The sequence below is a fragment of the Pinus tabuliformis genome, chromosome 1_2, assembly GCF_031772625.1.
Source record: "Pinus tabuliformis cultivar Carrire ecotype Pingquan chromosome 1_2, CPIR1, whole genome shotgun sequence".
In the NCBI taxonomy this organism is placed as follows: domain Eukaryota; kingdom Viridiplantae; phylum Streptophyta; class Pinopsida; order Pinales; family Pinaceae; genus Pinus; species Pinus tabuliformis.
Window position 1 is genome coordinate 908,578,320 of NC_142298.1, and position 12,804 is coordinate 908,591,123.

The 12,804-nt window shown below is 35.1% G+C and overlaps 1 protein-coding gene across 1 annotated transcript; it reads left to right on the plus strand.

Annotated features, from left to right (window-relative positions):
- The first annotated feature begins 10,626 nt into the window (after positions 1–10,626).
- On the plus strand, positions 10,627–12,362 carry LOC149208898 (7-deoxyloganetin glucosyltransferase-like). The gene is made up of 2 exons (XM_089396199.1): positions 10,627–11,244; positions 11,364–12,362. The coding sequence occupies exons 1-2, from the start codon at positions 10,677–10,679 to the stop codon at positions 12,287–12,289; spliced, it is 1,494 nt and encodes a 497-aa protein (XP_089252325.1). The 5' UTR covers positions 10,627–10,676; the 3' UTR covers positions 12,290–12,362.
- The last annotated feature ends 442 nt before the right edge of the window (positions 12,363–12,804 follow it).

The window sequence follows — 12,804 nt, forward strand, 5'->3', positions numbered from 1 at the left end:
AACTATATTTTGGGCATGGAAATTAAAAGAGATTGGGAAAAGAGGAAGCTCTGGTTAAAGCAGAGGAAGTATGTCGAAACAATATTGCAGAGGTTTAATATGCAGGATAGTAAACGGTGAAGGTTCCTATTCCTGTAGGTGTAAAGTTATCTACTAAATAGTGTCCCAAGACACAAGAAGAGGAAGAGGACATGTCCCGTGTTCCATATGCAAGTGCAGTCGGTAGCCTAATGTATGCGATGGTCTGTACTAGACCAGACAATACACATGCAGTGGGAGTATTGAGCAAGTTTATGTCAAAACCAGGGAAGGAGAATTGGACAACAGTGAAGCGGCTTTTCAGGTATTTGCGTGGCACTAGTGATCATGGTTTGTGCTACCAAGGAAGACCAGGATTGGACAAAGTTTTGGATATTTGTGGCTTTGTTGATGCAGATTGGGCAGGAGATCTAGATCAGAGAATATCTACAAGTGGGTATGTGTTTAACCTATTTCGAGGTGCAATCAGTTGGATGAGTAAGAAACAATATGTAGTGTCACTATAAACTACAAAGGCAGAATACGTGGCAGCCACTCATGCAAGCAAGAAAGCAGTTTGGTTGCAGAGATTGTGTTCATCTATGTGATTAGTACAGGGAGCTATAAGGATATACTATGACATCCAAAGTGCAATTTTCTTGGCAAAGAACCCTGCTTACCATTTAAAGACAAATCACATTGATGTTTAGTATCACTTTATGAGGGATATGATAGAAGACAAAAATGTGTTACTAGTAAAGGTGGACACTTTGAAGAATACTGCAGATGCATTGACAAAATCCGTGAGCTCTGAGAAGTTCTCTTGGTGTAGAGAAATAATGGGCATTGCAGGGCTAGATAAATGACTAAGATCTCTTGTAGCCCCCTATGGAAAGAAAACAACAAGCATGATAATGTTGGGTTGTGTTATATTCTTTCCACGACTAGCCCACCTAGTTAACCAGGGGGTTAGAGCGGGGATGGAGCCCCCCTTCGTTGCGTCGATTGCGCAATGGAGGGATCACAAGGGGTTTGAAGGGGGTGGGCAGCCCCCCTCTACGGGGTTCAGGGCAGCGCCCCAAGGAAATTTTTTTTGGACCCTATATTAGGTGGGGCAAACCTACCTATGGTTTTGTGCATGGTTTTCGCATATGGTTTTGGGCACGATGGTTTTCAGTCCATGGTATTAGATGTTGCGAAATGTATATATATGTATTGTAACATTGAAAAGAAAATAATGAAAAATCAATCTGGTAGTCCCGGTTTTGGGATCCAGAGGAAAATGTCTGTGTATATGTGTTTTATGTGGTATGCTCTCGCATTGTTTATTTTTTTTTCTTATAATTCATATGCAGGTAATTTTTGTACGAGGTTAAAACCTACAGGTAGCTGGTGAACCAAACCAATAAGGAATAATGACAAAGATTGCAGAGTACACCTCCCCATAGTAAAAGCGAGAGACTGTCGGTGTAGTGTTTTACCTAGTGAGATAGAAAATTTCCAAGAAAAGTGTTTCTAATGGTGTTTTCCCTCGAAGGTGGCAGAGGGTAGACACAGAGAGGGATAGGGGCCGAATGAATGGCAGAATGTTGGGTGAGAAAGGGGCTAGTTATCGACTAACTATTACCGCCTCAATTCACCATTTGATCAACCCTAACCACACTCAGCCATAGATCCTCTCCCACATCTCTAGGGAAGGATTAGGCCACCAGGTGGCGTGAATCCACATAAACTCCAGAAGGTTCCCAATGAGGATGTGACATTACCGTCATGTGACAACTAAGTATTATAGGTGGGCACCTTAAAATCAATGTTTCATATCAAGTTCAACTAGGTGGTATGATTCGATATTACGCGTATCATACACCAACTTATTATATATTCATTCATAATAATCTTGATTCTATGGTGGATAATTAACAAAGGTTCTAATACAAATAGTCATGAATGAGAAATAATGTGTATCCTGATTATATGTTTAGTTAGGATATTAAACAAATTTTTTAGTGATGTATTACGGTAATGAGGTATGTTACAAGTGGTATCAGAGCTAAACTGTTCAACACTATGGTCTATTTAAGGGCATATGATTTGGAAAAAAAAATTGCTACAAGTACACGGAAAGCAATTCCCTTACGTAAGATAAGACTGCCCGTAGCTATAAGAACTAATATGTTAGGTATCTAGGAGAACAAACAGTATGTGGTCAATATAAGTATTAATGCTTGTTAATTAGCAAATCATGTCTTAGGAAATGTATGGTATGTAATAAAAGAGAAGTATGCAAGTAAACAATAACAAAAGGATATGTTAACAAGAGAAAATGGGGTATTACCCCTGAAATTTTTAGGGTTGTATCTATTTAGGTTCAAAACCATTTCATTGTATTGCTAGAATCATGTTTCAAACCATAAATTATAAGATTAAAAGGCTATAAAAATGTTTTAAAATTTAGTAGCTAGCATGGATTATTGAAGAATAAGCTAGATACCAAAAGTAGGAAAATGATTATGGCGACATTGTGGAACCCTCACCATAGTAAGCACATTGTATATCAAAAGAAGATATTGAATATACACAAAATAAAGTGTATTTATAAAAGGGAAATTAAAAAAAGGGTTAGGAACCTTGTAATGCATCAAGAAACATATAGTGTATTTGTGTCCCCGAGGAGGCCGATTGGATATATTTAAAATAACTATTGGCTAGGGATACAAAATATTCATAATGTTAGAAAATTATAAATTACAGAGCAATGAAACACATAAAATATTGCAGAAACACAAAGACAGAATACACATAAAATAAGAGAGAGACAAAGATATACGTGGTTCACCCAATTTGGGCTATGTCCACCGAGAAATAGTCAGTCCTTCCTTTTATGTTATTCAACAAAATGAAGAGATACAACCTACAGCAGATCCATTGTAATTCGCTCTTCACTTTCACACAATCTCCTCTCTCTTTCTCGCTCAAAATACACGTATTCAACCACAATAAAATTCCCTAATATACAACAAGGGGTTTCCTTCTAGGGAAAAAAAACCTAAATTAAACATAACCTCTACCATCAGATCATCTGCCTAATGAGTGGCTCAGATTGACTATGAAATTACAATATTTTACAAGGCAGTTTTACATCTATTTTTAGCTTTGGGGGTGTTGCCCTTGAACCCCCGCCAAGGGGGGGCCCATAAAATTGTTGTTGCCTCGCTTGGACCCCCTTATGGTGATTAAACGAATGCCGCCCCATTACGAACTAGGGTCCAACATGGCGATACCTCTGAATAAAGAAGATAATCAGGCTCCACACCCAAAAATCTCCCACTTGGAGACTAGTGATAACAACTCCATTGCTTCATTTGTTGGAAAATGACTCCAATTTGGACCTGGTTGTTTCTCATCTTCATCATCATACTTGAAGCCCAATTGAAACTGAGTTGAACCTCAATTTCTCCCTAGTTACAACTTTTGTTAACATATTTGCAGGATTCTGGCTAGTGTGTATCTTTTCTAGCTTCAATTGTCCATCTTCCAACATTGACCGTATGAAATGGTACATGAGTTGTATATGTTTAGTCTTAGAATGAAATACTAATTTCTTTGCAAGATGAATGACACTCTGGTTGTCACTGTATAACTTGCCCAACTCCTAATTCTTACCCAATTCATCCAGAAACCTTTATAACCAAATCATTTCTTTACTAGCATCTATAGTAGCAACATACTTTGCTTCCATCATTGAGAGTGCAACAACACTCTGCAATTTTAAATTCCAACTGACAATTTTTCCACCTACAGTAAACACATACTCTATGGTGCTCCTCTTGTTATCTCTATCACTTGTCATATCTGCATCAACATATCCATGTAGAGCAATGTTTAAACCACCAAAGCATAATGCTTGATTTTTGGTACCTCTCAAATACCTAAGAATCCACTTCACTATCATCTAATGTTCTTTTCTTGGACTATTCATGTACCTTCTTACAACTCCCACTGCATGTGCAATATTAGGCCTTGTGCAGACCATTGCATACATTAAGTTTCCAACTGCTGATGCATATGGAACTTTAGACATATAAGAAATCTCTTCCTAAGTCTTGGGACACATCTCCTTACTTAGTTTGAAATGGATAGCCAAAAGAGTAGTAATTAGTTTTTCATTCTGCATATTAAATCATTCCAACACCTTTTGTATGTACTCACTCTAAGACAATGTTAATTTGTGATTTTTCCCATCTCTAGTTATTCTCATACTAAGGATTTGTTTTGCAACACCCAAATCCTTTATTGCAAATGAATTTGCCAATTTTCCTTTGAGCACATTTATTTCTTGCATGTTAGAACCTGCAACAAGCATGTCATCTACATACAATAACAATATAATATAGTTGCCATCATTTTTCCTTTTGAGATAAACACAATGATCAGAGTGACATCTAGTATAACCTTGTTTAGACATAAACCTGTCAAATTTTAGATAGCACAACCTTGAAGCGTGTTTAAATCCATACAATCTCTTCTTCAACCTGCACACTAGTTTCTCCGTCCCTTTGACCTCTTATCCTTGCGGCTGTTTCATATAGATATCTTCCTCCAAATCCACATGGAGAAAGGTCGTCTTTACATCTAACTGCTCAAGATGCAAATATTTTGCTACTACTAGACTTAAAATATTTCTGATTAAATTCATTTTAGCAACAGGGGAAAATATTTCATTAAAGTCTATACCTTTTTTCTATGAAAACCCCTTCACCACAAGTCCAACTTTATACCTTTTCATACCTCCATCTTCTTGCTTCAACTTGTAAACCCATTTATTCTGAAATGTTGTTTTACTTGCATGAAACATGGTGGATGGAACTCTACGTTGGAGAGCAACTATGCTGGTATGCCAATGATATCGAGACCCTTCCTTGAGGAGCAACCGACTAACAACAGATTCCTTAGTGAAGTGTGGAAGATTGGAGTGGAAATGGATGAAGTTGTGCAGAGATATGATGCGGAAGAGTTAGTAAGGTTATTGATAAAAGGGGATGAAGGGCATCAAATGAGAAAGATTGTTGGTGAGCTAAGAGACAAATCGATGAGAACAGTGGGTCAAGGAGGAACCTCTTACAATAACATGGAGAACTTTGTTGAGGAAATAAGGAAGGGATTGACAAAGCTGTGATTGATTTATTGTATATGTATGGATGGTGGAAAATTTTGTGTTTATCATAATTAATATGTCACTTCATAATACAAAGGGGACTCGTAGAGTGTGGACGCATTCTATTCTATTTGGATGATTGGTATATAACTATTTTGGACACGTCTATTCTATTTAGATGAATGGTATATAACTATTTGTAGTTCGTATCTCATACGCATTTGAAATAAAAAGTCCAGTGAAGTCAGATCATACTCTTCTTTTTTTTATAAGGAGATTTTAGATGAAGATGTTTCTTTCTTGAAGATGAAATTCCCATGATGTTTCAGGAAGGTTGTAGGTAGACAAGATAGATTGTGTTTGAGAGAAGAAGCAATAGCTTCTTACCTATGCAGATACACCATATAGATTTGTTTTTCTTCACACTAGTTTATGATTCTCTTTTGTCCGTGTGGGGAAGTTTTAAGAAATCACTCAATAAAAAACCAATAGTAGTTAACATTGTTTATACTGTCACAGTAATATAAATTAGCAGTTGTTTTAAAAGATGCAAAGAAAGGTGGATAAGATTGTTAAATTGGAATTATTGAATTGGAAAAGTTGTTCTTTGATTTGAAATAATAATTGTTGTATTAAATTTAGGTTATTTAGTGTGTTTGTGTTGAGCTGGTAATATACAATTAAAATAATAATTGAAATATTAAGATGATTATTATCCAATTTTAAGGTCACGACCAAGCTAGACACCAAATTGGTGTATGAGACCCCCTTATTTGTGGGACAAGGGACCCACCTCCACACAACAATTTGACTGTTAAGTCTATCAAGGCATACATACTCTACCCCCCTTTGGTTTAGAACCTGTAACCTCTTAGGAGGAAAAACATGCTCTTAACCATTAGGCCCACTCAAGTTGTATGAAAGTTGACTGAGATATAATTTACCACTTATTTTACCAATGAAAAATTTAAAACCGTTGTGAAAAAATATTGATTTTCTAGAATAGGCAATTTCTACTAAGAGGAAACAATAGATACATAGTACTTTTGCCTCATTTTAGGTGTTCTATGTCGTTTGATGAAGAAAAATTAATAATAATAAAAAAATCCTATGCTATATATGGTGGCATTTAGGAAATTATCTATAATTGTTATAAATCAAGACAATGTATCGTTACTTTGCATCAAGTTGAACTCGACCCAAATGATGACAAATTAGAGGAATCCTGCTATTGTTGTATATTGGTTGCTTCAATAGTAGGTTTTGTATGATATTGTTTGCTTAAAGAGATCTTTGCTTAATGTACCACAACCAATTGCAATAGGTTCTTTCATAGTGTATAGCATTCTACATATGCATTCGTGGAGAAACTCAGAAACAATACATTGCCCCATCTCCATGGAGTCCCACAGTTTGTTTATACATATCAAACAAGCCGTAGTGCTATATGCACACTTTTCTTAGTATTCACAAATGAGATTTTGCTTGTCACTTACAATATATAAGATCTGGCAGTTATTCAAAGGATGGTTCTTATATTTCTAGCAAGCGAAACTATTATAACTTTCTCCCCATCGCTATGTTCCTTTCCTAATTTTCCTTGTCGCTTTACCAACTTATTTCTTCTTCCATTTCTTTTGTCTCTTAATCTCCCCTATGGTTCTTCAAAACTATTCCCCTTGTCTCATTCCGTTCATGGAAAGCCTCCTTATTTAATTTTCATTTATCCTGCTTTTACATCCTTTATTGGTTATTTAAATCTTAACTCTCTTTTTGTTTTTAATCCTTAATATTTTCCTTAAAGTTTCCTTTTCCCTTTTTAATAAAGTATTTTAACCCCTCTTTAACTTTAAATTTCATAATATTTTGTATATTGAAAAAATTTCAGTAGAAATCTCATGAGAAATTTTGAGTCGATGCATTTCGAACCATCCAACATGGTTCATAGTCAAGGCTAAGATAAGGAGTTTGGTTCATAATATCTTCTAATTTTACTTCTTAGAACGTTTTCCCCTTATATTTTGAATTTTATAATATCTTCTTATTTTACTCCTCATTTTTTCCCTTATCTTTAATTGATTGGGAGACCCTCTTTTAACTTTCTAGCGATAATTTTTTCTTAGTATTTAAATTCAACTCTTTATTAATTCAATAAGTTTCCCTTATTATCTTCTCTTTTAATGCCTTGCATTAAATTCTCCTCACTCTTCATAAGTTTTTAATTTATTTTTCTTAATTTCGCCCTTTTTTAACTTTTTGATTAAAAAATTCACTATTTAATAAAAATTTATTTTTTATTTTTTAAATTCTCCTCACTCTTCATAATTTTTAAATTTATTTTTCTTAATTTGACCTTTTTTTACTAATTCACTATTTACAAATTTTTAATTTTTAATTTTTATTTTCAAATATTTTCCTTATTGCCATTTTTTCAATGTCATTCCCTACCTCCTCTCCCCTCCCTATTCTTGAATAGTATATTGATTTATTTATTTTTTCAATCTCCAATGCCTATTTACCCTTTTTATTTAATAGTTATTTTCCTTCATAAATCTTAATCTTGGCACTCCCTTTTAACATATTATTTAGTCTTTAATGATGAGTATAATGTCCACTCAAAACTTTGGACAATTCCTACACATACATACAATTTATCTCTACAAATAATATTCATTTTAAACATCATCATGCACAACTATGAAAATTTACATACTCTAAAGAAATTTATTTCAAGTTATTGTATTCTCATAATTTCAAAAACATAAAGTTGGTCACTATCTTTAAATTTGGAGTGTTTTATGGTAACCAAATGATATATTATTTTATAAAGGTGTGATTAATCGTCTTGCTCACAATTTGTTTACAATGGCTAATTATATGTGCTAGGGTTTAATATTTGAGAGGGATACCTTGATGCGCTATGATAATCATGACGGGTAGGTTAATGGATTTGTGTGGGATTGAGTTTATATAATTTTTTCAGTTAAAATATTATGGGTAGGAGTTGAGGGTCAAAGCCATTTGTAAGAGAAATAACTATACCATAGAGTGTGTATGTGTGTGACAACATCAATGAAGAACCACATCAATGTTTTAACTATTTCAAAAGCATGATTACATCATTTTAACTCCATCATAATCACTATAAATGGTATTTAATTGGATACAATCTAATTATTCCATGTTTTGATTATTTTCATCTTAATTAAACAATATAATTTTCTTGAGATTGTGATTTTTCATTTTTTTAAATGTATTTTTGAATATATACTGAATTCAACATCTTGAAAAATCCTTAAAACAGATTACATAATCCAAACTCATAATTCATATAATTCCTTAAATAAATTTCAACAAATTTTCTTTCTTTTATATATATATATATATATATATATATATATATATATATATATATATCAAAACACCAAAGAATTATACTATGCTTGTCCAATTTCATGGCAAGAGGTATTGAACTTCCAAGGTAGTAGATATGACAATTCTATCTCCTACATAAAGGCATTGAGGATTTACATTGATCAATGTTGACCATAGTTACCAAATTCGATTGAATCGGGTTGGAAATTTTGGAAATTTGACAATACCGTTCAGTTCGGCCATGAATACGTGAAATTCGAATTCAATTTGGTAAAAAAAATGTTCTCCATTTCCCTAGAAAGAATTTGTGAAAAACTCACGACCAAGAAAAAAATCAAAAGAGAAAGTGGGCCAATACACTTAATTGGCTCAAGAAGCAAACATAATTCTTCGAACAATAGACTGAAGCGGGTCACAATGCTAAATAACACCTTCCTTATTCATTCCATGACAAGCTATTAGATGATGAACTTATCTTTGATCTACAACTACACTACCTTTTTATTTGCTTGGGAAATATTTGATGTTGAGGGTGTGCCTCTCACTAATGCCTCAGAGGTAGCTGCTCTCCATCCCTTGGTGTCTTTTGCTCGCGAAGACCTTCACACAATCACCGTAACAAAAGGTTTTTTTTGGCATAGATAAGAAATTACAATTGTTTCTATTAAAAAAAATTTACTTACCAAAACAGGGCATTTGATCATGTTATGAGTCTTTCTTGAGGCTTTTTTAAGAGGATCTTGTTTGTATTTACTTTAATGCCAAATTATTTTGAGTAAGCATTTCTTAAAGTTTCTTTCCTTCCAACTTAATTTTCAGTATCAATTGATGATGAATGAAATTCAACTATGTTTTTTCAAGAAAGATTCGTTGGAATCCAATCTCTTGCCCTTGCTTTCAAAAAATTTGTTGGAGAAATAGATTACATAGTTTCCCAGCTTTTTGGATAAGTAGAACAACGCCAAAATCTGCACTACAATGATGATAATAAAGTTCTCAAGGATGTCAACAATAAAGTCAAATCCATAATGGTATTGATGATAGAATTGATATTAATGAATTCAAACATGTCATACTAATAAACTACTCTAGAATGAATCCTAAAACATCTCATTTCATCATCTTTCATAGTGCATATTTTCTTGCTACAGATTTAACAGTCCATTCACAAGAAAAAGAGATAGAATAGCTTCCTCTCCCACTCACTCAACGTCGTAGTTATGTCATCTTTATCTTCCTCATACCACTGAAACATAGTGGTAACAAATCAAAATATTTGATAAAGCATCTCTTTTTACTCTATTAAATTGTTCAATAAAATGTAGATTTGATTTGAGTTTGAGGCTACGTGTATCCCTAGATATACAACTTGTTTGAGTAAAGTTTTTAGTGTTTACATGAACAACATTTAAAGCTAATTAGTATTAGCAAATTCTACTATAAAATAAAATACAGCAAAGCCCTTTAACCAGGGGTAAGAATAGAAAATGGAAAATATTTTTTTTTTAAAAAGGAAGAAGAAAAAGAAGTTTTTAGTATATGTAATATGTATATTTCCCAATTTTGTCCATATTGAAATTTAAGTAATCAAAATTTAAGTAATCAATTTTTTCCTGTATCATATCCAATCGAATTCCAATTCAAACACGATTTCAAAATTTGGTAACTATGATATGAGGAAGTTCAAGTCTATGGCAAATGGGGATCGAACTTCCAAGGGAACAGATATGAAAAATCTATCTCGTACATAAAAGGCATTATGTATTTACATAGATCAATGCAGGCTACGTCATGACATGCGTTGTGAGGGATTTAAGATAGAAATGCAGACACAATATATTAGGTCCACTTATCTTTCCATTAAAACTGAGATTCAATATCAGCCCCAAAACCACTTGCAAACAAATGAGAATCAACTTCAACTCCAAACACTATATAGCGTGGATATATATTTCTGGACCAATCTATTTTATAAATTATAAAACAGCTCGTCAATCTATTTTAATATTCAATGATGACAAAAAATGATGTAGCCGAGTTCCATCGGCATGGCCAAGTGGCCATAGGTTTGTGTCAGTGGGATGCCTTTCCATACAATATATAGAAAAAGTAGGATTCGATCAGATCTATGTCCGGCTCAGTTTCTTCCCCTTTCTCCTCTTCCAGGATTCTGCTTCTGTTCATTACCATGGCACTACTGAATAAGCGACCTCATGCTGTTATGCTCCCTTTCCCTGCTCAGGGTCCAATTAACGCTATGATGCAATTGGCCCAGATCTTGTATGTTCGAGGCTTCTATATCACCTTCGTCAATACCCAATATACACAAGAGCGCATCAACAGATCCGGATCGGTGGGAACTGTTAAATATCCGCCGGACTATAGATTTGAGACGATTCCAGACGGCCTGCCTCCGGAACATGGCCGGACCTCCAAATTAGCCGAGTTATGTCAGTCCTTCACTGAAAACGGCCCTCTGTATTTCGACGAGCTGATGGACAAGTTGAAACATTCACAATCAGACGGTGTTCCTCCAGTAACATGTATTGTCTCCGATGGGCTTGTTTCATTTCCACAGAAAACAGCGAGAAAGCTCGGAGTTCCGAGAGTATCATTCTGGACACACAGTGCTTGTGGCTTCTCTACTTATTTCTTCGCGCCACTTCTAATGGAGAAAGGTTACATTCCTCTCAAAGGTAAAAAATCATTGTAATTTCTTCTATGGTCTTAGCACTGCGCAGTTTTCTGATACCAACTCCCTATACATTAACTTGCTTACTTGGTCTATATGGTATGGTATTGTACTGTGATGCAGATGAGATGAGTTTAACAAATGGATACATGGAACAAATAATCCCCTGTATCCCTGGAATGCCCCAGTTGCGCATCAAAGATCTGTCCTTTTCTTTGCTACGCGCGAACATGGCGGATTTTGTGAGGAGTCAGGGGCAGGCTGCTCTGGAAGCTGATTTGATATTACTTAATACCTTTGAGGATCTCGACCGTCCTGTAATTGATGAACTCAGGGCTAGACTTCCCCCCTCCTTGTATACGATAGGCCCACTAGGTTTATTTACAGATTCTGGAAATGATACAATATCTGATATCTCTGCAAGCATGTGGACTGCAGAAACAAGCTGTCTAAAATGGTTGGACTCTCAGGAACCCTCTTCAGTTATTTATGTTAGTTTTGGGAGTATAAGTGTCATGGCTCGTGAGGAGCTCTTGGAGATCGCATGGGGTCTGGAGGCGAGCAAGCAACCCTTCCTGTGGGTTATTCGTCCGGATTTCATTGATGGCCAGGCTGATGTGCTGCTTGCTGACTTTCTGGAGAAGGTGAAAGACAGAAGTTTCTTGGTGAAATGGGCTCCTCAGATGAAAGTACTTTCACATCCTTCAGTGGGGGGCTTTCTGACTCATAGTGGATGGAACTCTACGCTGGAGAGCATCTGTGCTGGTGTGCCTATGATATCGCGGCCCTTAATTGCCGAGCAACCGACTAACAGGAGATTTGTTAGTGAAGTCTGGAAGATTGGAATGGCAATGAATGAAGATGTCAAGAGAGAACATGTGGAAGACATGGTAAGGAGATTGATGAATGGGGAGGAAGGGAGGCAGATGAGGAAGAGAATTGGTGAGTTGGGAGATGAGTCAATGAGAGCAGTGTGTCAAGGAGGATCTTCTTACAATAACATGGAGAAATTTGTTGAGGAAATAAACAGGGGATTGACAGAGCCATGATTAATTTATTGTATATGTATGGATTGTGGATAATTTTCTGTTTATCATAATTAACATGTCACTTCAAATTGGACTCTCAGGAGTCTTGATGGATGGAACTGTACATGGATGAAGGTTGAATAATTGTTTTGTTTTCAGTATCTCATACTCATTTGAAATACAAACTTAAGGTCAGATCATATGTATATCTCTTCCTGCGAGTTTCATATGAAGATTTGCTATCTCTTCCTGGGAGTTTCATATGAAGATTTCCTTGACTGAAATTCTGCAGTTGCAATACGAACTTTGTTTTAAGGTCAGATCATATCTATATGTATTCAGGGAATTTCATATGAAGATGCTTATTGAAGATGAAATTTGGGGAATACCATGCACAAGCAACAAATATGGAATTTTGCTTCTGCACAGTTTTAAGCATAATTTCTTCTTCATTATACATCTCAGGTGAAATTCCCTGAATACTACATATGATCTTGACCTTTTAAATCTAAAAGGAGAGAAGGAATGTCCGGGCA

Coding starts and splice junctions, on each gene's coding strand:
- LOC149208898 (XM_089396199.1), top strand. CDS start 10,677: ATGTCCGGCTCAGTTTCTTCCCCTTTCTCCTCTTCCAGGATTCTGCTT. Junction 11,245..11,363: donor AGGTTACATTCCTCTCAAAG/GTAAAAAATCAT, acceptor ACTGTGATGCAG/ATGAGATGAGTTTAACAAAT.